The sequence below is a fragment of the Lethenteron reissneri genome, unplaced genomic scaffold (assembly GCF_015708825.2).
Source record: "Lethenteron reissneri isolate LAM-NWPU_2019-01 unplaced genomic scaffold, ASM1570882v1 scaffold_631, whole genome shotgun sequence".
NCBI lineage: Eukaryota > Metazoa > Chordata > Hyperoartia > Petromyzontiformes > Petromyzontidae > Lethenteron > Lethenteron reissneri.
This window is the reverse complement of record NW_026892153.1, coordinates 3,094-26,069: the sequence shown is the minus strand read 5'-3', so window position 1 is coordinate 26,069 and position 22,976 is coordinate 3,094. Positions and strand designations below refer to the sequence as shown.

Sequence of the window (22,976 nt, the reverse complement as noted above, 5' to 3'; positions counted from 1 at the left end):
ATTGTCCTTGAAATTGATTGGTCCACACCAGAGACAGCTTTCTTTTGAGTCTCGTCTCAATCTGTGCTAGACCAGAGGACGCCAAAAGGCGTACAGCTCAAAGACGATGCACTATCAAAATAATGAGGGCTCGGGGTGAGCATCTACATCATCAGACCTCCTTTGCCAGTACACAAAATATACTAATAGGGTTTTTCCACTTTTTCTGGCAACAAAAACTGACACCTTTTGCAATGAATCATGCTTACATTAACCACAATACTTGCAGTCAAATGCAAACAAAAAACAATACTCTGATAATTTATGATTCCTTGCAAAAGGTGTCAGTTTTTGTTGCCAGAAAAAAAGGGGAAAACCCTATGAGTATATGTTGGTACTGGCAAAGGAGGTCCCATGATGTAGCTGCTCACCCCGAGCTCTCATTACTCTGGTAGTTGCGTTGTCTTTGAGTTGTGCGCCTTTTGGCGTCATCTGGTCGAACGCCATATGAGACTAGGCTCTAAAGAAAGCTGTCTCTGGTGTGGACCAATCAGTTTCAAAGACAATGCATAAATTATCAGAGTATTGTTTTTTGTTTGAATTTGACTGCAAGTATTGTGGTTAATGTAAGCATGATTCCTTGTAAAAGGTGTCAGTTTTGTTGCCAGAAAAAAGGGGAAAAACCCTATTAGTATATTTAGGTACTGGCAAAGAAGGTCTAATGATGATACGTTGATTACCATATAAATAACCCACACTGCAATGGATACCCATTGTCAATCATATGCATTCATTAATCTCCAACCAAACATTGCTCAAGAATTGCTCACAAGTTATGCCCCTCTATTCTTTGTTTTTTTCGGTAAAGTCACGTAGGTAAAAAATAAAATAAAATCACGACGTTTCGGAGGCAACACAAGCATCCGTCTACAGGTGGCACCGTCACAGCAAAATGACTGTCAATTGGAGAGAACTTTTTCACCTATGTGACTTTACCGAAAAAAACAAAGAGCATGGACCCTTGCAGTCACGAAAACTTCAAATCTAGAATGTCCCCCTCTGTTTAAGGAACGGAACAGGAGGATTTCTTCACGAATCTGGCTGTCGCCTGATGAAGCTGGTTGTAGTTACTCACGAAACGTCGTACTCAGATTGTAAATGTTGTGGCTTTGCTCTCCAATACACTGGTGTGCTGTACTAGTACACTACACTATACACTACACTATACACTACACTATACACTACTATACACTACACTATACACTACACTATACACTACACTATACACTACACTATACACTACACTACTATACACTACACTATACACTACACTATACACTACACTACTATACACTACACTATACACTACACTATACACTACACTATACACTACACTATACACTACACTACTATACACTACACTATACACTACACTACTATACACTACACTATACACTACTATACACTACACTACTATACACTACACTTCTATACACTACACTATACACTACACTATACACTACACTATACACTACACTACTATACACTACACTTCTATACACTACACTATACACTACTATACACTACACCACTATTCACTACACTACTATACACTACACTACGCACTACTATACACTACACTATACACTACACTATACACTACACTATACACTACACTACACACTACACTACACACAACACTATACACTGCACTACACTATACTATACACTACACTACACACTAGTGCTGTACTCGTGACGAATTGGCCACGTTCTGTTTACGTGACAACCCTCACTAGTTGGCTGTGTCGGCTGGTGGCGGGTTTCACGACACAACATTTATACATTTACGCGATCTCACCCAAAACACCTTTATTATAAACGAAACAAAAATCACTTCTAAAGAAACGAGTTTCCAATCAAGACGATGTAAAAGTGCATAGCTCCAGTGGCTTCCTAAGAACAGTGTAATGTATAGGAGGTATATAGTGTAGTGTATAGTGTAGTGTAATGTGTAGTGTATAGTGTAGTGTATAGTGTAGTGTAATGTGTAGTGTATAGTGTAGTGTATAGTGTAGTGTGTAGTGTATAGTGTAGTGTGTAGTGTATAGTGTAGTGTATAGTGTAGTGTATAGTGTATAGTAGTGTAGTGTATAGTGTAGTGTATAGTGTAGTGTATAGTGTAGTGTATAGTAGTGTGTAGTGTATAGTGTAGTGTATAGTAGTGTATAGTGTAGTGTATAGTGTATAGTAGTGTAGTGTATAGTGTAGTGTATAGTGTAGTGTATAGTGTAGTGTATAGTAGTGTATAGTGTATAGTAGTGTAGTGTATAGTGTAGTGTATAGTGTAGTGTATAGTGTAGTGTATAGTGTAGTGTATAGTAGTGTAGTGTATAGTGTAGTGTATAGTGTAGTGTATAGTAGTGTATAGTGTAATGTATAGTGTAGTGTATAGTGTATAGTAGTGTAGTGTATAGTGTAGTGTATAGTGTAGTGTATAGTGTATAGTAGTGTAGTGTATAGTGTAGTGTATAGTGTAGTGTATAGTAGTGTATAGTGTAGTGTATAGTGTAGTAGTATAGTGTAGTGTATAGTGTAGTGTATAGTAGTGTAGTGTATAGTGTAGTGTATAGTGTAGTAGTGTATAGTGTAGTGTATAGTGTAGTGTATAGTGTAGTGTATAATGTAGTGTATAGTGTAGTGTATAGTAGTTTGTATGTATGTACATTGAACTTCCTTCGCACTGTTGCTAGCCAACCGCGCTAGTCAGAGGTGCAGAGGGAAGGACAACAAACCAAACACAACAACGCAGTTGATAATTGTTTTTTACCCTTCTATCTGGCGACAAAACGGACACCTTTTTTTACAAGGAGTCAGGTTTGCATAGACCACAATACCTGCAGCCATTATGCAAACAAAAAACATAACTCTGATAATGTATGCACTGTCCTTGAAGTTGATTGGTCCACACCCGAGACAGCTTTCCTTAGAGCCTAGTCTCACATGGGTTGGACCAGATGACGCCAAAAGGCGCACAACTCAAAGACACTATGGGAACCTCATTTGCCAGTAAAAATATGATAATTGGTTGTTTACCCTTCTATCTGGCAACAAAACTGACACCTTTTTACAAGGAGTCATGTTTGCATAGACCACAATACCTGCAGTCATAATACAAACAAGTTATGTCTTTTGTTTGTATTATGACTGCAGGTATTGCGGTCTATGCAAACATGACTCCTTGTAAAACTCAAAGACAATGCACCATCAGAGTACGAGAGCTCGGGGTAAGCATTTACACCATTGTAACCTCATTTGCAAGTAAAAAACATAATACAACGCAGTTCTAAAGAAATTAGCTTTCAGCTGATATTTAAAAGTGCATCGTCCCAGCGGTTTCCTGATGTCGTCGTCCGAAAAGCAACGTTCCAGACGGCCGTAGGGGCGCATCCAGAAAGTGCGCGTTGCGGTGACCACCGTCTTTCACCACGACTATCCCCCATTACGTAAGTACGCCGAATTTGTTTCGCACCGTGCGTAGTTAACCGTGCTAACCGGAGGTAAAGCACAACAACCCATGGGTCGCCGCACGAGTCTATGGCACTGTATACAACAAACATCCAACGTATCGATTTAAAGCTTTCGTGACTGCAGGGATTCATCTTCTTGGTTCTTTCGGTAAAGTCACGTAGAAGGGAAATAATAAAATAATAAAAATAAAACATAATAAAATACAATTCTCACGACGTTTCGGCCACAACGCAAGCAGCCGTCCTCAGGTGGAGAACAGGTCTGTCGATAAGACAGCGTCTGAAGGACTCAGACTCTGTCTTATCGACGCAGTTCTTCTCGACAGACCTGTTCTTCACCTGAGGACGGCTGCTTGCGTTGTGGCCGAAACGTCGTGAGAATTGTATTTTATCATGTTTTATTTTCATTACTTTATTATTTCCATTCTACGTGACTTCACCGAAAGAACCAAGAAGATCCAACGTATCCTCCACCCAACGCAAACCCCTAGACCTCTCGCCTCTGCGGCGATTCGGAAACGACGACGACCTTCACCGCCTCCTCCGCCTTATCCCAGCGGCAGAAGTGGTAGTAGGTCTGCAGCGCAAGCGCGCCCACCGCCAGCGGGAAGAACAGCGGCCACACGGACCACGCGTGCAAGACGCACATCGCCAGCAGGCCCAAGGCCAGCACGGCCGCGCCGCGCCGGGCCACCCGGCTCCACGATCGTCGCTCGCTCTCTGCCAGCGACCGATCCAGGGCGGGACCCGACTCGCGCCAACGGTGCAAGAGCTCGTCGCTTTCGGCCGGGTCGGGCCGGATGTCTGCACCGGCCGGGATGAATTCGTAGCCGCCGTCGTCGGATGAGGAAGACGCGGCGTTGGCAAGTGCTGCCGCCGATGTTGTTGCGTGTTCGCACGTTGAATTTGGTTCGCTCCGCACGGAGCCAAGCGCGGTCGTCGGAGTTGCTGATGAGGGCGGTGACGGTGATGATGGTGGGTTGGAGTGGATTCGGTCAGTCCGCTCGCCGTGTGGCCGCATGACACAATTGCTGCCAAGCTGCGGGGCACACATACACACCGGGTACATAATGGGACCTCCTTTGCCAGTACCAAAATATACTAATAGGGTTTTTCCCCTTTTTTCTGGCAACAAAACTGACACCTTTTGCAAGGAATCATGTTAACATTAACCACAATACCTGCAGTCAAATGCAAACAAAAAACAATACTCTGATAATAGATGCATTGTCTTTGAAACTGATTGGTCCACACCAGAGACAGCTTTCTTTGGAGCCTAGTCTCATATGGTGTTTGACCAGATGACGCCAAAAGGCGCACAGTTCAAAGACAACGCATTATCAGAGTAACGAGAGCTCGGGGTGAGCAGCTACATCATGGGATCTCCTTTGCCAGTACCAAAATATACTAATAGGGTTTTTCCCCTTTTTTCTGGCAACAAAACTGACACCTTTTGCAAGGAATCATGCTTACATTAACCACAATACTGGTGTGGACCAATCAGTTTCAAAGACAATGCATACATTATCAGAGTATTGTTTTTTGATTGCATTTGACTGCAGGTATTGTGGTCTATGCAAACATGACTCCTTGTAAAAAGGTGTCATTTTTTTGCTAGATAGAAGGGTAAAAAAACAATTATCAGCTCTGAGTACACATACATAATCTGATTCAGATCTGCCGGTCATCTGAGTCGTCAGTCAACCCATGGCATCTGCTGCTGATGGCACCAACACTGTGAATCAGATTGATGTTTCTAGATTTGAAGCTTTCGTGACTGCAAGGATTCATATTCTTAGGTTTTTTCGGTAAAGTCACGTAGGTAAAAAATTAAAATTAATTAAAGTAAAATAAAAATAATTTTTTACCTACGTGACTTTACCGAAAACACCTAAGAATATGAATCAGATTGATGTGTTTATGCTGTAGGAATCCGATGATCTATAAAAAAAATTATTTCGTTTAATTTTTATTATTTTATTATTTACCTGTACTTCACCTGAGGACGGCTGCTTGCGTTGTGGCCGAAACGTCGTGAGAATTGTATTTTATTATGTTTTATTTTTATTATTTTATTACTTCCCTTCTACGTGACTTTACCGAAAGAACCAAGAAGATGAAATCGCTGTTCTAACGCGACGAGATGATGATGTTTGTGGGGGTGCACTGGCTTAGACGTGAACTCTACCTCGGAGTTGATCCCTGTGGGTTCGATCCCATACCCCTTTGAAGGTACCTGGGAGCTTGCAGCGTGTTGTGAGTTCTCGCTTTATCGCCCTCAGCCACGTGGTCGCGTGGATTGTTTTGTGTCTTTTTCCGGGTCTTTAGTTTGCGTGTTTTTTAATTCTTCACTTTACCTTACCTCACACCCCCAGAATCGATATCAGCACGCGTTGAATTTAATCGATTATCTGGCCGTTGTTATCAATAATGTCCACACGATGATGGTGATGATGAGTCGAACACTGCGTTGACATTCGCGAAGGCCCAGATTGCTGTATCTGGGCAAATATAAAGATATTAAACATAAAAATCCACGCAGCAGCAGCTCGGCGAGGCCTTTACGATGCTCAGACGAAAATTAAATGTTTATTAATGTAACTTAAGTAAAGTTAACGATGTTGGTAATTTAACGATTCATCCATCAGTAGATTAGAACCCACGGCAATTTATGTTAAGGTTATTTTTTGCATTTACAAAGGAGACACGGGTTCCCGCGTTGGCTTGTCTAAGAGGGGGTGATGTAATTAGTTAAGTAAAGATTATTAATTAGCTTAGATAACTTATAATTTGCTTAGAGCTAACTTCTAAGCTGTGTTCGCGCCCGAGTTACGCGTGCGCGTTTCGCTCGCTCGCGACCGTCTTCGGCCACCGTAGGAATCGATTAACACGAATACACAGGTTCGGTTATTCGATTCTTTATTTTTAAAACGCAATTATTTGGATGGTTACTGGTTAAATTGGATTGCGAATCGATTTTACGCGATCAAGAAAGGGGGCGTGAATCCACGTGGTGAGTTTTTTTTTCATTTAAATTCGTGTTTGATTTTTAGTGCGAGTTTGTTTGAATTCGATTCCGATTTATTTATGGAATCGACTTGCCTCCTGATTAGCCGCCCTACTCAATACACATTCGATTCTGACATTAGCAAACAATTTAGCGAATCGATTCGTATGCAGTGACTCGGAACGTGGAATCGATTCTCGTTTACACGCGATTATCTCACAGCTCGTCATCTATCCGGCGACGCAAAGGAATCGATTCCGCAACTCGATTCCTCATCGCACTCGCTTAACGTGGCGAATCGAACGCGGACGACTTATCCGGATCGATCCTCCAACCGCCATTCGACTGAACGGGGCAGCTTCACGCTGTTGGTCTTGCTGCGGCTTCCATCGAATCTTCCTCGTTTCTTTAACAACTCGGACGACGTTTATCGCGCGGACATCGACGATCGAACTCTAAACACTTCAGCTCCAGATGACGCCCAGTTTGGCGGCTCGAGACGACGAGCCTGGCCCGATGTTTACGGATTCTTTTCGGCAACATTGGCGGACCTCCACTGCACGTGAGTAGCCGCAATGGCGGGGAATGTGGGGGGGGGGGGGGTCACGTGGGGCTGTACGCGTGATTTAATAAATGCGTTTGTATTATTGTACACTTCTAAAACACTTAGATTTTTTTGGTTCTTTCGGTAAAGTCACGCTGGATATTTTTTTACGCCTGAGGACGACCTCTTGTGTTGCGATCGAAACGTGATTTTTTTTTATTTTGTACCTAACGTGACTTTATTACAGATCAATTCAGACATTGTTGGTCGCCTCGTACCCTTATACATCTCAACGTTCATCCTACAGAGTCTCATCGCAAGGGAGGAACGCAAACAAACAAGGCAACTTTTAGTTTGCCCGTATTGAAACGGCTGTACGCCGTCGTATGGACCAGAAAACTAAAGTTTCCCTGTACAAGAATACGGGGTAGACCGTATGGGTTGACACGGTGTTGTACGGGGTTGTATAAGTTGCCAAACAAGATTCAGAAGCACCATTGGAACCTCATTTGCCAGTAAAAAATATGATAATTGTCTTTTTTACCCTTCTATCTGGCAACAAAACTGACACCTTTTTTTTACAAGGAGTCATGTTTGGTGTAAATGCTTCACCCCGAGCTCTCATACTCTGATGGTGCATTGTCTTAGAGTTGTCCGCCTTTTGGCGTCATCTGGTCCAACACATGTGAGACTAGGCTCTAAGGAAAGCTGTCTCGGGTGTGGACCAATCAACTTCAAGGACAGTGCATACATTTTCAGAGTTATGTTTTTTGTTTGCATTATGGCTGCAGGTATTGTGGTCTATGAAAACATGACTCCTTGTAAAAAAGGTGTCAGTTTTGTTGCCAGATAGAAGGGAAGAAAAACAATTATCAAGATTGAGAAGTGTTGGTGATCTTCTTGGTTCTTTCGGTAAAGTCACGTAGAAGGGAAGTAATACAATAATAAAAACAAAACACAATAAAATAATTATTTTATTATGTTTTAAATAATAAAATAATACAAATAAAACATTGTAAAATAATTATTTTATTATGTTTTAAATAATAAAAATAAAACATAATAAAATAATTATTTTATTATGTTATATTTTTATTATTTTATTACTTCCCTTATACGTGATTTTACCGAAAGAACCAAGAAGATGAATCCCTGCAGTCACGAAAGAAGCTTTAAATCGAAAAGTGTTAGTGAGTTAAAGCAAAGCAACTTTGGGGAGGGCAGAATTGATGGGAACCCTCCAGGCTGGAATGATGATGAACAATTATCTCGAGTCCTGAATCCTGACGGTCTCAAATATTAAGTAAACGCTTTCTGACCGCCTGGAGGGTTGATTCCCCGACCCCCCCGTGGGTTATTGCAGTTGCTGGCGGCTTGGATTGCAGCGGCCACCCCGGTAAACTTTGCTGGGCGTGTGAACTGCTGTTCACATTTCGATGTAAAGCTTTCGTGACTGCAGGGATTCATCTTCTTGGTTCTTTCGGTAAAGTCACGTAGAAGGGAAATAAAACATAATAAAATAATTCTCACGATGTTTCGGCCACAACGCAAGCAGCCGTCCTCAGGTGAAGAACAGGTCTGTCGGGAAGACAGCGTCTGTTCTTCACCTGAGGACGGCTGCTTGCGTTGTGGCCGAAACGTCGTGAGAATTATATTATTATTTCCCTTCTACGTGACTTTACCGAAAGAATCAAGAAGATGAGTACGTCGTAGTTTTTATTTTTATTAATTTTTATTAATTTGAACATGTTTACGTGGCTTTTACCGAAAGACCCAAAGAATGCTGATGTTTGAATTTATATCTTTCTCTAATAGAGGCTGCTGGAAATGGAGAGATTGGTTGAATCGTCGCTTGGGCAACATCCTCCTGATCGTCGAGAAGATGAAAGTTCTTCTCCCCACCAGAGGTCTCGACATCACATCACAAGTGAACTTCATGCCGCTACTACTATACCACTACACTACCATACCTGTCAAGCCCTTAGCAGTGCCCTACCTTATTACAGACCAATTCAGACATTATTGGTCGCCTCGTACCCTTATAAATCTCAACGTTCATCCTACAGAGTCTCATCGCAAGGGAGGAACGCAAACAAATAGACAACTTTTAGTTTGCCCGTATTGAATTCGGAGGTCAAACGGGCAATCGCTACTTGAAACATCCTGTACGGCTGAGACGCGTATGGGCAGCGTGCATGACGCTTGCCCAGACAAAGGTTTTACCGCGGTGTGAGAGGCTCGGTTATAACACGTAGCTCTCACCGAGTGTATTTTTGTATGATTTTATGCAATGTAATTACTGTAAACTTCGTGTAAAAATGCTTTACAACGAGAGATTTCTTGTGTCTGGAACCAATTGATGTCATTTACATTAATTCTTATGGGGAAAGTTAATTCGGTGTTCGAACAAAATCGGTGTTCGAATGGCTCGATCTCCGGGGTAGCACTGTACAAGAATATGGGGATGACCGTATGGGTTGACACGGTGTTGTACGGGGTTGCATGAGTTGCCAAACACAAGACTGAGATGCGCCGGTGAGTTAAAGCAAAGCAACTTTGGGGAGGGCAGAATTGGTGGGAACCCTCCATGCTGGAATGATGATGAACAATGATCTCGAGTCCTGAATCCTGACGGTCTCAAATATAAAGTAAACGCTTTCTGACCGCCTGGAGGTTCATTCCCCGACCCCCCCGTGGGTTGTTGCAGTTGCTGGCGGCTTGGATTGCAGCGGCCGCCCCGGTAAACTTTGCTGGGCGTGTGAACTGCTGTTCACATTTCGATTTAAAGCTTTCGTGACTGCAGGAATTCTAATTCTTTGGGTCTTTCGGTAAAGTCACGGAGATAGGGAAAGTTTTCCCTCCCTGTTTTCCTCCTGATGACGATCGCTTGTGTGTTGTGATCTAAACGTCGTAGTTTTGTTTATTTTATTAACACATTCCTGCGGAGGGAGCTGGTAGGAACGTTGGGTTGCTCGGTCAATGGCCAGGGTCAACGGCGGCGTGGGGTATTCCGCAAATATGCCCGACTGTGAGGGGGCGGGCACAAGCCGGCGTGAGTAGGTTAAACGTTGAGTTTTATAAGGGCACCACGGGGTGACCAGCCCCATCCCACCCAGCCCCTCCCTCCCCATCCTCCCCACCCAGCCCCTCCCCACCCAGCCCCTCCCCACCTTCCCCTCAACACCCAGCCCCACCCCACCCTCCCCACCTACTCCACCCAGCCCCTCCCCACCCAGCCCCTCTCCACCCAGCCCCACCCCTCCCATTTTTGGATGCACGACGGACGAACACAATAATCCCCTGTGGGCTGGTGGAACCAGGTGGTTCCTGCCAGTTTATTTGAACATATTTACGTGAATTAACCCAAAAGACCCAAACAATGCTGATGTTTGAATTTATATTTTTCTCAATAACAGAGGCTGCTGGAAATGGAGAGATTGGTTGAATCGTCGCTTGGGCAACATCCTCCTGATCGTCGACAAGATGGAAGTTCTTCTCCCCACCAGAGGTCTCGACATCACATCACAAGTGAACTTCATGCCGCTAAAAAAAAAAAAATATGTCGTTCGTGAAGATTTACAAGTCACGAGGTACACGGGCAGATATTGGTGGCCTCCAATCCAGCACGTGGGGCAGCGAGGGTCACATGGTGGGAAAATCCTTTGGCGTTGGTATCAATAAGGAGCCATATACCCTGGTAAACAACGGTGTTCCTACTCTTTACGTTTTTTCGGTAAAGTCACGTAGGTAAAAAATAATGATAAAATGAAAATAAATTTGGCTGTGACGGTCCCACCTGAAGACGGAGACTTGTGTTGCCTCCGAAACGTCGTGATTTAATTGAGTTATTTTCATTAATTATCATTTTATTTTTTATTATTTTTCACCCACGTGACTTTACCGAAAAAACCTAAGAGTATGAATCCTCGCAGTCACGAAAGCTACAAATCTACAATCACGGCGTTCCTCTTGAGCGATAGGAAAACAAGTATAACCCGTAAAAACAAAGTTTTTCACTCTAAATCCTTTATATGCGTGGCGGCTAGAGTCCTCTCGTCCTCTGGCTTGAGATGGCTGCCACCTATGGGTCAGATTGTCTGCAGTATTAAACAATTGGTAATTAAATATTTAATTTGTTTTCCCTAAACAGTGTAAAATTTTGGAAAAAAAATTTCACGAACATTAATTGTCACGCACAACGAGTCTGTGTGCAAAATGTCAGCTCGATTGGATCACGGGAAGTGGGTTAAAAAACGACCGAAAGGTTTGCACGGTCGCAAGCAAGCGAACTTAATATAAAGGATTTTAAAAAAAAAATCTGTTTGCCGTGAATGCTGAGTGCAACGGTGTATTGATTCGCGAATGGTGTTGGTTGGGGTGGCAGGAGGGAAGGAGGGTGGTGGGTGTTTATCGGGCACCTCCAGGATCGCGTGATGATGAATACTCGAGTCCTGAATCCTGACGGCCTCAACAAAGTAAACGCTTTCTGACGGCCTCGGAGGTGACCCCCTACAGCCCTCCCTGCTGGGGTCGAGGTTCCAGCCCGGCGTCCACCCTGGTTAACGCTGCCGGGCGTAGGCTGGCGTCTACCTCCCCTCCGCACTCAAGTTCAAGTTCATTTATTAGTCTTCTTGGTTCTTTCGGTAAAGTCACGTAGAAGGGAAGTAATAAAATAATAAAACATAATAAAATAATTCTCACGACGTTTCGGGCCACAACGCAAGCAGCCGTCCTCGGGTGAAGACCAGGTCTGTCGGGGAGACAGCGTCTGAATGAAACAGCACCATGCTTGGAGCGACTATTTAAGCTGGGTTGGAAGGGGGGGGAAGGGCGCCTTGACAAAATAATTTGCTTATCAAGAGGAATTTCGCATATTTATGGGAAATGCAGGTATGTGATTAGTACTAGTGAAATGCGTAGGAGGTGGGCGTGGGGGTTTCAAAGTCATATGCCCGTGCATTATGCAGGATTAGCAGCATCATGTATTAGGTATAGTCCTGTGAACCATTCGGCTCTTGAATCGGGTGCAACCACAACAAACAAAAACATGAACAAGATAAGATCTTAAAATGAATGTGACTTAAGTGCAAACAGAAAATCCAAGAAAAGACAGCAAAATATTGCAGAAAAAACACCGTACACCAACGCTGTGTGCAAACATCCCAGTGGGATTCAAGTCAAACAACAACAACCACAAGACAACTTAGATTAAGGCCATCAGTCTAACTGATGGCCAAACCAGTAAACTTTTCGAAATCACCAAAATAAAGCAATGAAACAGTGATCATAGGAACTGTGATGTAATTTTCACAATAAACGACATCAACAACATGTACCACCAAAACTCTGCAGCCATAGCTGGCTGCATGAGTCACTCCACAACAGTAGGAGCATCAATCGGAGTATTATAATTTTTCAATGCACCTTTAAGATCAGCACACTCAATCAAAACACAGGTCATACTTTGGAGTTGGTCAACTTGGACCAACGGAACAAGGACACCCACCCCACTCCCTTTTAGCACGGGCCTTGACACTTTACCAGTTATAAACAATCGTGCATTTTTAAATCCTTTATATTAAGTTCACTTGCGCGCTTACGACCGTGCAAATCTTTCGGTCGTTTTTTAACCCACTTCCCGTGATCCAATCGAGCTGACATTTTGCGCACAGACTCGTTGTGCGTGACAATTTATTTTCGTAAAAAATTTTTTCCAGACTTTAACACTTTTTAGGAAAATTTTTTTTTATATTTAATTACCAATTGCTTAATGGTGGCAGGCAATCATCTGACCCATAGGTGGCAGCCATCTCAAGCCAGAGGACGAGAGGACTCTAGCCGCCACGCATATAAAGGATTTATAGTGAAAAACTTTGTTTTTACGGGTTAATTTTTTCACTTGTTTTAAACAATGACCCGCGTGGTTTTTTTCGTTTTATTTTCTCAGAATGTGGAAACGTCCGTTGGAATTGCCGGCGGCTGTCACCTCCATCCGGCCGTTGAGATGACAGAAGAGTTTCCTGCTGGAGGGTCAGTAACACAAGTCACACGCTTGCGCACACGTACACGCTCAAACTCCTTTTGAGGCTCCCTTAATGCGCTGGATTAGCAGCTTGTGCATCGGATGTCCACGCCCGTAGAGTGACATCGGTTCCCTGTCGCAGTTTTAGCGCCACGGTGGCGAGATGTTAACTGCCTCGCCTGGTGTACAGGAGGTCGTGAGTTCGATCCCGACCCTTACACCTGCTGCTGTATATTTGGAGTTTGCGTGTCTCTCTCTCAGCATCATCATCACAGTGGTAGGAGATGTTGTCTGCCTCGCCTGGTGTACAGGAGGTCGTGGGTTCGATCCCAAACCCTTGACGCCTGCTGTATATTTGGAGTTGCATGTCTCTCTCTCATCATCATCGCAGTGGCTAGGAGATGTTGTCTGCCTCGCCTGGTGTACAGGAGGTCGTGCGTTCGATCCCAAACCCTTGACGCCTGCTGCTGTATATTTGGAGTTGCATGTCTCTCTCATCATCATCACAGTGGCTAGGAGATGTTAACTGCCTCGCCTGGTGTGCAGGAGGTCGTGGGTTCGATCCCGACCCCGACGCCTGCTGTATAATTGGAGTTGCATGTCTCTCTCTCATCATCATCACGGTGGCTAGGAGATGTTAACTGCCTCGCCTGGTGTGCAGGAGGTCGTGGGTTCGATCCCGACCTTGACGCCTGCTGTTTATTTCGACTTTGCGTGTCTCTCTCCCTGTGGTTGGGTGGATTTTTTTTCCGGGTCCTCTGCTTTTCCCCTTCACGTTTAGAATCGACGTCACGCGTTTAGGGTGTTTGGCTGCAATACATTTCCACGCGATAAGCCGCTTCGTCGAGCGATCGTTTGTGGTGGCTACGTAGCTCAGTGGACCTTACCTGGTAAAAAAATTATATTCTTAGTTCTTTAGGTAAAGTCACGTAGAAGGGAAATAAAAAAATAAAATAAAAATAAAACAATAAAAATTCTCACGACGTTTCGACTGCAACACAAGCAATCATCATCAGGTGTAAAATCCACAAATTTTCTTGCTGTGGATTTCACACCTGATGATGGTTGCTTGTGTTGTAGTCAAAATGTCGTGAGAAATTTTGTTATATTTTTATCATTTTATTATTTCCCTTCTACGTGACTTTACCGAAAGAACCAAGAATATGAATCCCTGCAGTAATAAAATTATTATTGTATTATGTTATATTTTTATTATTTTATTATTTCCCTTCCACGTGACTTTACCGAAAGAACCAAGAATATGAATTCCCTGCAGTCACGAAAGCTTTAAATAAAACAATTGTAATAGTTTAAAGGTAAGCAGCGCTGCTTTGGAACAATCCTATATCGTGCTATTGCATTGTGGACAATAAACCTCACAAACTCGTCAGTATTCGATAATTGTTTTTTACCCTTCTATCTGGCAACAAAGCTGACACCTTTTTTACAAGGAGTCATGTTTGCATAGACCACAATACCTGCAGTCATAATGCAAACAAAACACACAACTCTGATAATGTATGCACTGTCCTTGAAGTTGATTGGTCCACACCCGAGACAGCTTTCCTTAGAGCCTAGTCTCACATGGTGTTGGACCAGATGACGCCAAAAGGCGCACAACTCAAAGACAATACACCATCAGAGTATGAGAGCTCGGGGCAAAGCATTTACACCATTGGAACCTCATTTGGCAGTAAAAAATGTGATAATTGGTTTTTTACCCTTTTATCTGGCAACAAAACTGACACCTTTTTTACGAGGAGTCATGTTTGCATAGACCACAATACCTGCAGTCATAATGCAAACAAAAACACACAACTCTGATAATGTATGCACTGTCCCTGAAGTTGATTGGTCCACTCCCGAGACAGCTTTTCTTAGAGCCTAGTCTCACATGGGTTGGACCAGACGCCAAAAGGGGCACTTCAGTATTCCTCAGTAAAAATAAAGATTCTGAATCGGCGAGCTCCTGTTGTTGCGCACTCCCCACCCCCCACCCCTCCCTCCCTGCCGGATGTGATGACGTCTCTGAGCCCCGATTCTCTGTGAGGGTCTCTTAAAGTAAACGCTCTGATCCGTGCCACTGAGTGGGGGAGGCACCCCTTGGGGTGATGGTGGGGAGGGGGGCGTTGTAGCGGCAGCTGATGTCACCTCCGGCAATGCTGCCACTCCGCCGTTCCTTGCCGACGAAAGGCGACGTTATTGTCCGTCGTGGAAATCGTCAATTTGAGCAGCTCGGTTGATGCAGGAGGTTGTTTTTTTTGGGTTGGCGTAAATATAAATGTGTCGTTAAACCCGTCACTACCCGACACGGCCAATGTGTAAGATTTGTCACGTAAACAGAACATGGCCAATTCGTCATTATTCTTGGTGCTTTCGGTAAAGTCATGTAGAAGGGAAATAATACAATTATAAAACAATACAAAATTCTCACGAATAAGAAAAAATAATAAGAAAATGTTCTTGCTGTGGATTTCACACCTGATGACGATTGCTCGTGTGGCAGTCGAAACGTCGTGAGAATTTTTATTGTTTTATATTTTTATTATTTTATTACTTCCCTTCTACGTGACTTTACCGAAAGAACCAAGAATATGAATCCCTGCAGTCACGAAAGCTTTAAATCGAAATTTAATTCGTCATTAGTTTACTTGGTTAAGCGCTTAACCGGTTGTTGTTGTGTTCATAAAAGCGGTTGTTGTTGTTGTGGGTTAGATCGTGTAAACCTAAATGTGTCGTCTTGGTTCTTTCGGTAAAGTCTTTTCGGTAAAGACTTTACCGAAAGAACCAAGAAGATGAATCCCTGCAGTCACGAAAGCTTTAAATCGAAATCTAAATGTGTCGTTAAACCCGCCACCACCCGACAACCAACTGGTTAAAATTTCACGTAAGCAAAGCGTGGCCAATTCGTCACTAGTACAGCAACACTGGTTGTGTGTTGGAGAGCAAATCCACAACTTTTACAATCTTAGACGTTTCGCCAGTGATTACAACCAGCATCACCACGCGCTAGCCAGATTTGTGAAGAAATCTTACACTAATTTACTCAAAACCTTACTAATTGGCTGTGTCGGATGGTGGCGGGTTTAGCGACACATACATTTTACTCGATCTAACCCAAAATAAACTCGTGGATGATATTGTGCAACTCGCTGTAGATGCATGTTGGTGTTTGTCGTTGTAGTTTAGAGGAAAGCATCCCCCCACACCCCCACTGAGGTGTTGCTGTAATTGGGTACAGGATGTCTGACTGACATTTTCTTTAATATTTGTTTAATTCTCAGACTGAAGGCTGGCACGGAGGGAACCGTTGGAACGGGTGTCACCTGTAAGATCGTCTCGTCTTGGAGAAGGTGAATATCTGCGCCTGTTGTCTGTACAGAAAATTAAACAACGGCATCAACCGCCGGTCACCACTAAGTGGCGGTGACGTGACACTGCAACGCTTGCGCCAGGCTAGGTGCACTTTGAGGCCACGTCAAGTGTCGAAGGCCTGCGGGCAGGAGGTCATGGAACACACCCAGGTGCCATGCGTTGACTGACCGAGATGACTGGCAGATGCACCACCTGGGCTGCCCATTGTTGCAACTTCGTTTTAGCCGCCCGACGCTCTTGCTGTTATTGTGAGCGTCGCTCCTCTGCCCTTCGTTGTTGCTGGAGCGTGACTGCCAGAGGTCGCAAACGGGTTTTGATTCTTTACCCGTACCCGGCCGCACCAGGGTCGCAAATGGGTACCCGTACCCGGCTGGGTACGAGTATCCGTTCGCTACCTGTACCCTACCCGAAATGAGTGACAAACGGTGACTCACCAGTGACTCACGGCCTACCCGTACCCAGCCGCACCAGTGTTGCAAACAGGTACCCGTACCCTTAGCTGCCCGGGTACGGGTAGCCGGGTATCAGGTAGGCTACGGGTACTCGGTTGCGACATCTGGTGACTGCCTCCAAACTCCCCAGTCGCATCCTAATCCTACCAACAACAAAGACCCCCCCCCCCCCCGTATAGCATTTAACAGACTGTTGGGGCAAGTGCTGTTAGCGAGTAGCACCTATGAAGGCTGACACGGCACACGAGGGGACGGGTGGCCAACACCACGCCCCAACCGCCTTTGTCTCCCCAGTGCCGAGGCGATGTTTACACATCTCGCCAGATTCTTGTTTGAGGCTGAGTTGACCTTGGGGTGGACCAGGACCGGTTCAGATAATCGTCACTGGTGTTGGCCGTGAGCGGGAATCTCGGTTGGCTGGGTTCGTAGCGCAGCGCGCCAACCACCGTTCCACCGCGCGAACTTTATAACCAGGTCGGTGCAAGGAAAATCTGTTGCTGTTAGAATTCTAAGAAACGGTTCAATCTTGATTTGAATCTTTCGTGACTGCAGGAATCCACACTCTATGATTCTTTCGGTAAAGTCACGTAGAGTAGAAAAGAAATCGCGACGTTTCGGGCGCAACGCAAGCGTCCGTCATCAGATGGCAAAGCGACGGCAGATGCTTGTGTTGCGCCCGAAACGTCGTGATTTATTTTATGTTTCTACCCACGTGACTTTACCGAAACAAAGCAAAGAGTATAATTCTAAGAACGGTTGCGTGCCTGTGTCTCCCCGGCCGGATGTGATGATGTCTCTGAGCCCCGAGTTTCTGTGAGGGTCTCTTAAAGTAAACGCTCTGATCCGTGCCACTGGATGACATTGGGGGGTGGGTTAAGGAAGTTATTGGAGGTCATCTGAGGTCATCAGAGGTCAGCGATTGTGCCACGCGTCACCCGCTCTCTCGTTCTCGTTGTGTTACAGGCGGAGGCACGGGCTCGGCACTGGATACATCGACTCGTTCGGTCGGCGTCTGAATCCGGAGGTCGACAGTTCAATAGGTACTGGCGGGTGGGGGGGGGGGTTAATCAACCTGCCCCCCCCCATGCTCCCATTGTTTCAACTTCCACGCCCGGGAGATGGAATTAAAGCGAAAGAAATGCCCATGTGTTAAGAAATTTTAAGCAAATGAAAATGAGAGCAAAGATGAAAATTGTCGCGGAAATGTTTTTGCAAGTGGAGATTAAAGCTCTATCTAAAGTGAAATATTAAATTCCCTGCAGCCACACTACACTGAACTTTTTACTGGTAGGAACCTCCTGGTTACACCAGCCCACATGGGATTATTGTGTCCATCGTGCAGAGAGGGGCTGGGTGGGGAGGGGCTGGTCACCCCGTGGTGCCCTTATAAAACTCAACGTTTAACCTACTCACGCCGGCTTGTGCCCGCCCTCACAGTCGGGCATATTTGCGGAATACACCACGCCCTGGCCGTTGACCCTGCAGGCCATTGACCTGAGCAACCCAACAACGTTCCTACCAGCTCCCTCCGCAGGACAATGTGTTCTCTTACCAGGTAAAACTACACTGAGTTGTATCGCTCTGTTTCAACGGTGACCCGGCCATTGCGAATGATCGCTCAACGGGGAGCGGCTTCTAATGTGGAAATGTATAGCAGCCAAATACTCTAAAACGCGTGATGTTGATTATTACATGTGGAGGGAGAAAAAATTAACCCGTAAAAACAAAGTTTTTCACTCTAAATCCTTTATATGCGTGGCGGCTAAAGTCCTCTCGTCCTCTGGCTTGAGATGGCTGCCACCTATGGGTCAGATGATTGTCTGCCAGCATTAAGCAATTGGTAATTAAATATTTTAAAAAAATTCCCTAAACGGTGTAAAATTTTGGAAAATGTTTTTCACGAACATTAATTGTCACGCACAACGAGTCTGTGTGGAAAATCTCAGCTCGATTGGATCACGGGAAGTGGGTTAAAAAACGACCGAAAGATTTGCACGGTCCTAAGCAAGCAAGCACGCAAGCAAGCGAACTTAATATGAAGGATTTTATAAACGGGAGAGAAATTCACACGACCACTAGACTTTCACCATCTGACACTGTTTTAGCCCGATATATGAGCGTCTTGATAAGAGAGGATTTCTGAGCTGGGTGATGATGCGAATCTGCATTCAGATAGGCATCAGTGTGCGTTGGCTTTCTGTAAACGCTGTGTTATTTTACCGGAATGAAACGAACTCGCGACCCTCCCGTATACCCGGCGAGATGGTTGACTTTGTGTTTCGTGCCTTCCACCGGTTCCCAATTTGGGATGCCCTCCCAATAATCTCTTCTTTACGACCTCTTGTATTGTCCTTGCTTCCTTCAATAAATGTGTTACAACTTTGATGAGTGTTGTTCACGTTTTTGTGACTGACTAAGCAAACATCCAGAGCAAGCCATCGACTGCCAGGTGGATGTTGTAAGAGCGAGCGCGTGTGCGGTTATAATGTTTGTACCACCTGAGATTTGAATCGCCTACAAGAGTGATTCATGAAATAAAGGGCCGTTCATAAATGACGTCACGCACCTGAGGGGGGGGGGGGGGTCGGACATTTGTGACGGGGGGAGGGGGGTTGAGAATTGTGACGTCACATAAAAATGCGCAACTTTAAATAAATATAGACAACACGTTCTACTTAATTAAATAGACTTTGTAATAAATGTTTTCTCCTACAACAGAGTGCAGCGCCACATTAAACACGCACTACAATGACAATAGTTAAAGCAATTTGAAGCATGTTTTATTTTCAAAATGTAAATATGGGTTGGGGGGGGGGGCAGAGCTTTGTGACGTCATAGTTGAGGGGGGTCAGACTTTTTGTGACGAAGGGGGGGGGGGTCAAAAATCGTCCAAAATCGCGTGACGTCATTTATGGATGGCCCCGAACGTTGATGCGAATGCAATCGCAGTGGTGAGATGAGGCCCCAGGCCAATGGATTTCAAAGTGCCATAAATAACACTGGTCAACACTTTCTGGCATAAGGTATTCCAACAGTTTTAAGGTAATTTTGGGGTGCTGATTCCAAATCTATCACATCAGGTTTTTGAGATATCAAATATTGCATTTTCAATAAAAACTGCAGAAGAAAAATATTAAATAAATGGATATCTACATAAAATTATATTATAAACACACTATTCTAAAAATACAGCACCATATTTTAACACTAAAGCATTCACTGACTTGCAACAACTTGCAATCATAAGTGACAGAGTTAATTTCGGGTAAAATCAATGAAAATGGGGTATGCCGATAGCTAAAAATGAGATGTGATAGAGCAAATCTGAGATCAGATTTGGAATCGGCACCCTGAAATTAGTCTAGAACAGCTGCAAAAGTCCAGGCCAGAATTTTTTTTTTGTTGACCAGTGTTATCAGTGCATGATTGCATGTTCTCAAGTACGTGTGGTTAAGGCAGACGGTGATTCCTTGCAAAAGGTTTCTTTTTGGTGTTTGGAGACGTCTTGGGACCTGTTTGAAATGCCACGAAGGCTAAAACCTATTTGGTTCTTTATACAACTGCTCCTATTGGCCACTGAGAATGAAACTGGTATCGCTTCATATGTTTTAAATCCTTTATATTAAGTTCACTTGCGTGCTTGCTTGCGCGCTTAGGACCGTGCAAATCTTTCGGTCGTTTTTTAACCCACTTCCCGTGATCCAATCGAGCTGACATTTTGCACACAGACTCGTTGTGCGTGGCAATTTTCGTGAAAGAAAATTACCAGACTTTTACACTTTAGGATTTTTTTTTATATGTAATTACCAATTGCTTAATGGTGGCAGGCAATCATCTGACCCACAGGTGGCAGCCATCTCAAGCCAGAGGACGAGAGGACTCTAGCCGCCACGCATATAAAGGATTTATAGTGAAAAACTTTGTTTTTACAGGTTAATTTTTTTGGTCAACTCTAGGTGGGTGCCAACGTTTGCCCAGGATCCGTGAACTAAATTGTGAAAATAAAATATTAAAAAAAAACTATTTTTTTAAAACACGCTTTAATGAAATGTACTGTCTGAGCTGCACCTCCCCCTGCCCCCTTCCCCCATCGCCCCTCCCCTCCTTCCACATCCCCCGCCCCTGGGCGTGGCTTGCCGTGACGTAAGGGACCGTGGTGATTTACAGGCAACGTGAGTTGAGCGTCGACAGTTAGAGCCGTAAACGTGGACATTTAGAGCCGTAAAAAAGATTGTTCAAAAAATATATATTTTTTATTTTCAATGACAGAATATCGTTTTGTCATCAGTATGACATAGCTATACAATGTTTGCAGTCGATAGCACATTGGGAAATGGGTAAAAATTAAGTTACAAGATTTCTTTTTAAATCCTTTATATTAAGTTCGCTTGCTTGCCTGCTTGCGTGCTTGCTTGCTTGCTTACGACCGTGCAAACCTTTTGGTCGTTTTTTAACCCACTTCCCGTGATCCAATCGAGCTGACATTTTGCACACAGGCTCGTTGTGCGAGACAATGTTCGTGAAAATTTTTTTCCAAAATTTTACACTGTTTAGGGAAAACAAATTAAATATTTAATTACCAATTAATACTGCAGACAATCATCTGACCCATAGGTGGCGGCCATCTCAAGCCAGAGGACGAGAGGACTCTAGCCGCCACGCATATAAAGGATTTATAGTGAAAAACTTTGTTTTTACGGGTTAGTTTTTTTGAGGATACAGCAGACGGAGTGAGTTAAATATGATAATTCGTTTTTTTACCCTTTTATCTGGCAACAAAACTTGACACCTTTTTTACGAGGAGTCATGTTTGCATAGACCACAATACCTGCAGTCATAATGCAAACAAAACACACAACTCTGATAATGTATGTGCACTGTCCTTGAAGTTGATTGGTCCACACCCGAGACAGCTTTCCTTAGAGCCTAGTCTCACATGGTGTTGGACCAGATGACGCCAAAAGGCGCACAACTCAAAGACAATGCACCATCAGAGTATGAGAACTCGGGGTGAGCATTTCCATCATTGGAACCTCATTTGCCAGTAAAAAATATGATAATTGCTTTTTTACCCTTCTATCTGGCAACAAAAGTGACACCTTTTTTACAAGGAGTCATGTTTGCATAGACCACAATACCTGCAGTCATAATGCAAACAAAAAACACAACTCTGATAATGTATGCACTGTCCTTGAAGTTGATTGGTCCACACCCGAGACAGCTTTCTGTAGAGCCTAGTCTCACATGGTGTTGGACCAAATGACGCTAAAAGGTCCAACACCGATTATCATTTCGATTTAAAGCTTTCGTGACTGCAGGGATTCATCTTCTTGGTTCTTTCGGTAAAGTCGCGTAGAAGGAAAATAATAAAAACGTCGATGAAAATTATTTTATTATGTTTTATTTCTATTGTTTTCCTTCTACGTGACTTTACCGAAAGAACCAAGAAGACCAATAATCATATTTTTTACTGGCAAATAAGGCTCCAATGATGAACTTCTATATGCTTGAACGTTCCCCACGCGTTTCTCAAAGATGACACACGAGAGCGTCCCAACTTCTGAAGCGCCTTCAGGCGAGGGTGGCTTTTTATTTACAAAAAACAATAACAGCACACGTGGTGATACAGGACCCGTGTGTACACGCGCGGAATACTAAAATAAAAGAGTTGAGGCTCTTTGTTGATGAAAGGTCGTGAAGGACGCTACTGGGCAGTTGGAGGCAGTCGCCCTCCAACAACAACGGAGGGCGGAGGAGCGACGCTCACAACAACGAGCGGAGCGCCGGGTGGCTAAAGCACAGCAAGTTGGCACAGTAGGGGGCACAGGTGGTGCATCGGCCAGTCATCACGGTCATCTCGGTCAGTCGACCCATGGCACCTGCTGGGTCTGCCCCGTGACCTCCTGCCAGCGGGCGTTCGACACTTCACGTGGTAGCCTCAAGGTGCACTTGGCCTGGCACAAGCGTCGTGGTGACGTCACCGCCACTTAGTGGCGAATGGCGGTTGTTGTTGTTGTGTGCGTGTGTGTGTGTATATCTTCTATGTATATAAAAGGGACATTTGTGA

The 22,976-nt window shown here is 44.2% G+C and overlaps 1 protein-coding gene and 1 long non-coding RNA gene across 2 annotated transcripts; one reads left to right on the top strand and one right to left on the bottom strand.

Annotated features, from left to right (window-relative positions):
* Positions 1-1,694: 1,694 nt before the first annotated feature.
* Positions 1,695-22,105, bottom strand: LOC133340004 (dynein heavy chain-like). Its single transcript, XM_061548100.1, has 2 exons — positions 21,738-22,105; positions 1,695-3,140 (listed from the first exon to the last, which is right to left on the bottom strand). The coding sequence occupies exon 2, from the start codon at positions 2,705-2,707 to the stop codon at positions 1,805-1,807; it is 903 nt and encodes a 300-aa protein (XP_061404084.1). The 5' UTR covers positions 2,708-3,140; positions 21,738-22,105; the 3' UTR covers positions 1,695-1,804.
* On the top strand, positions 6,858-19,468 carry LOC133340005 (uncharacterized). Its single transcript, XR_009754812.1, has 6 exons — positions 6,858-7,078; positions 8,876-8,967; positions 10,479-10,568; positions 13,008-13,090; positions 16,367-16,435; positions 17,873-19,468. It is a non-coding gene; the product is annotated as an uncharacterized LOC133340005 (long non-coding RNA).
* Positions 22,106-22,976: the final 871 nt, after the last annotated feature.

Bases quoted from the DNA above. Each gene is read 5' to 3' on its own strand.
- LOC133340004 (XM_061548100.1), bottom strand. From the start codon at position 2,707: ATGTACATACATACAAACTACTATACACTACACTATACACTACATTAT.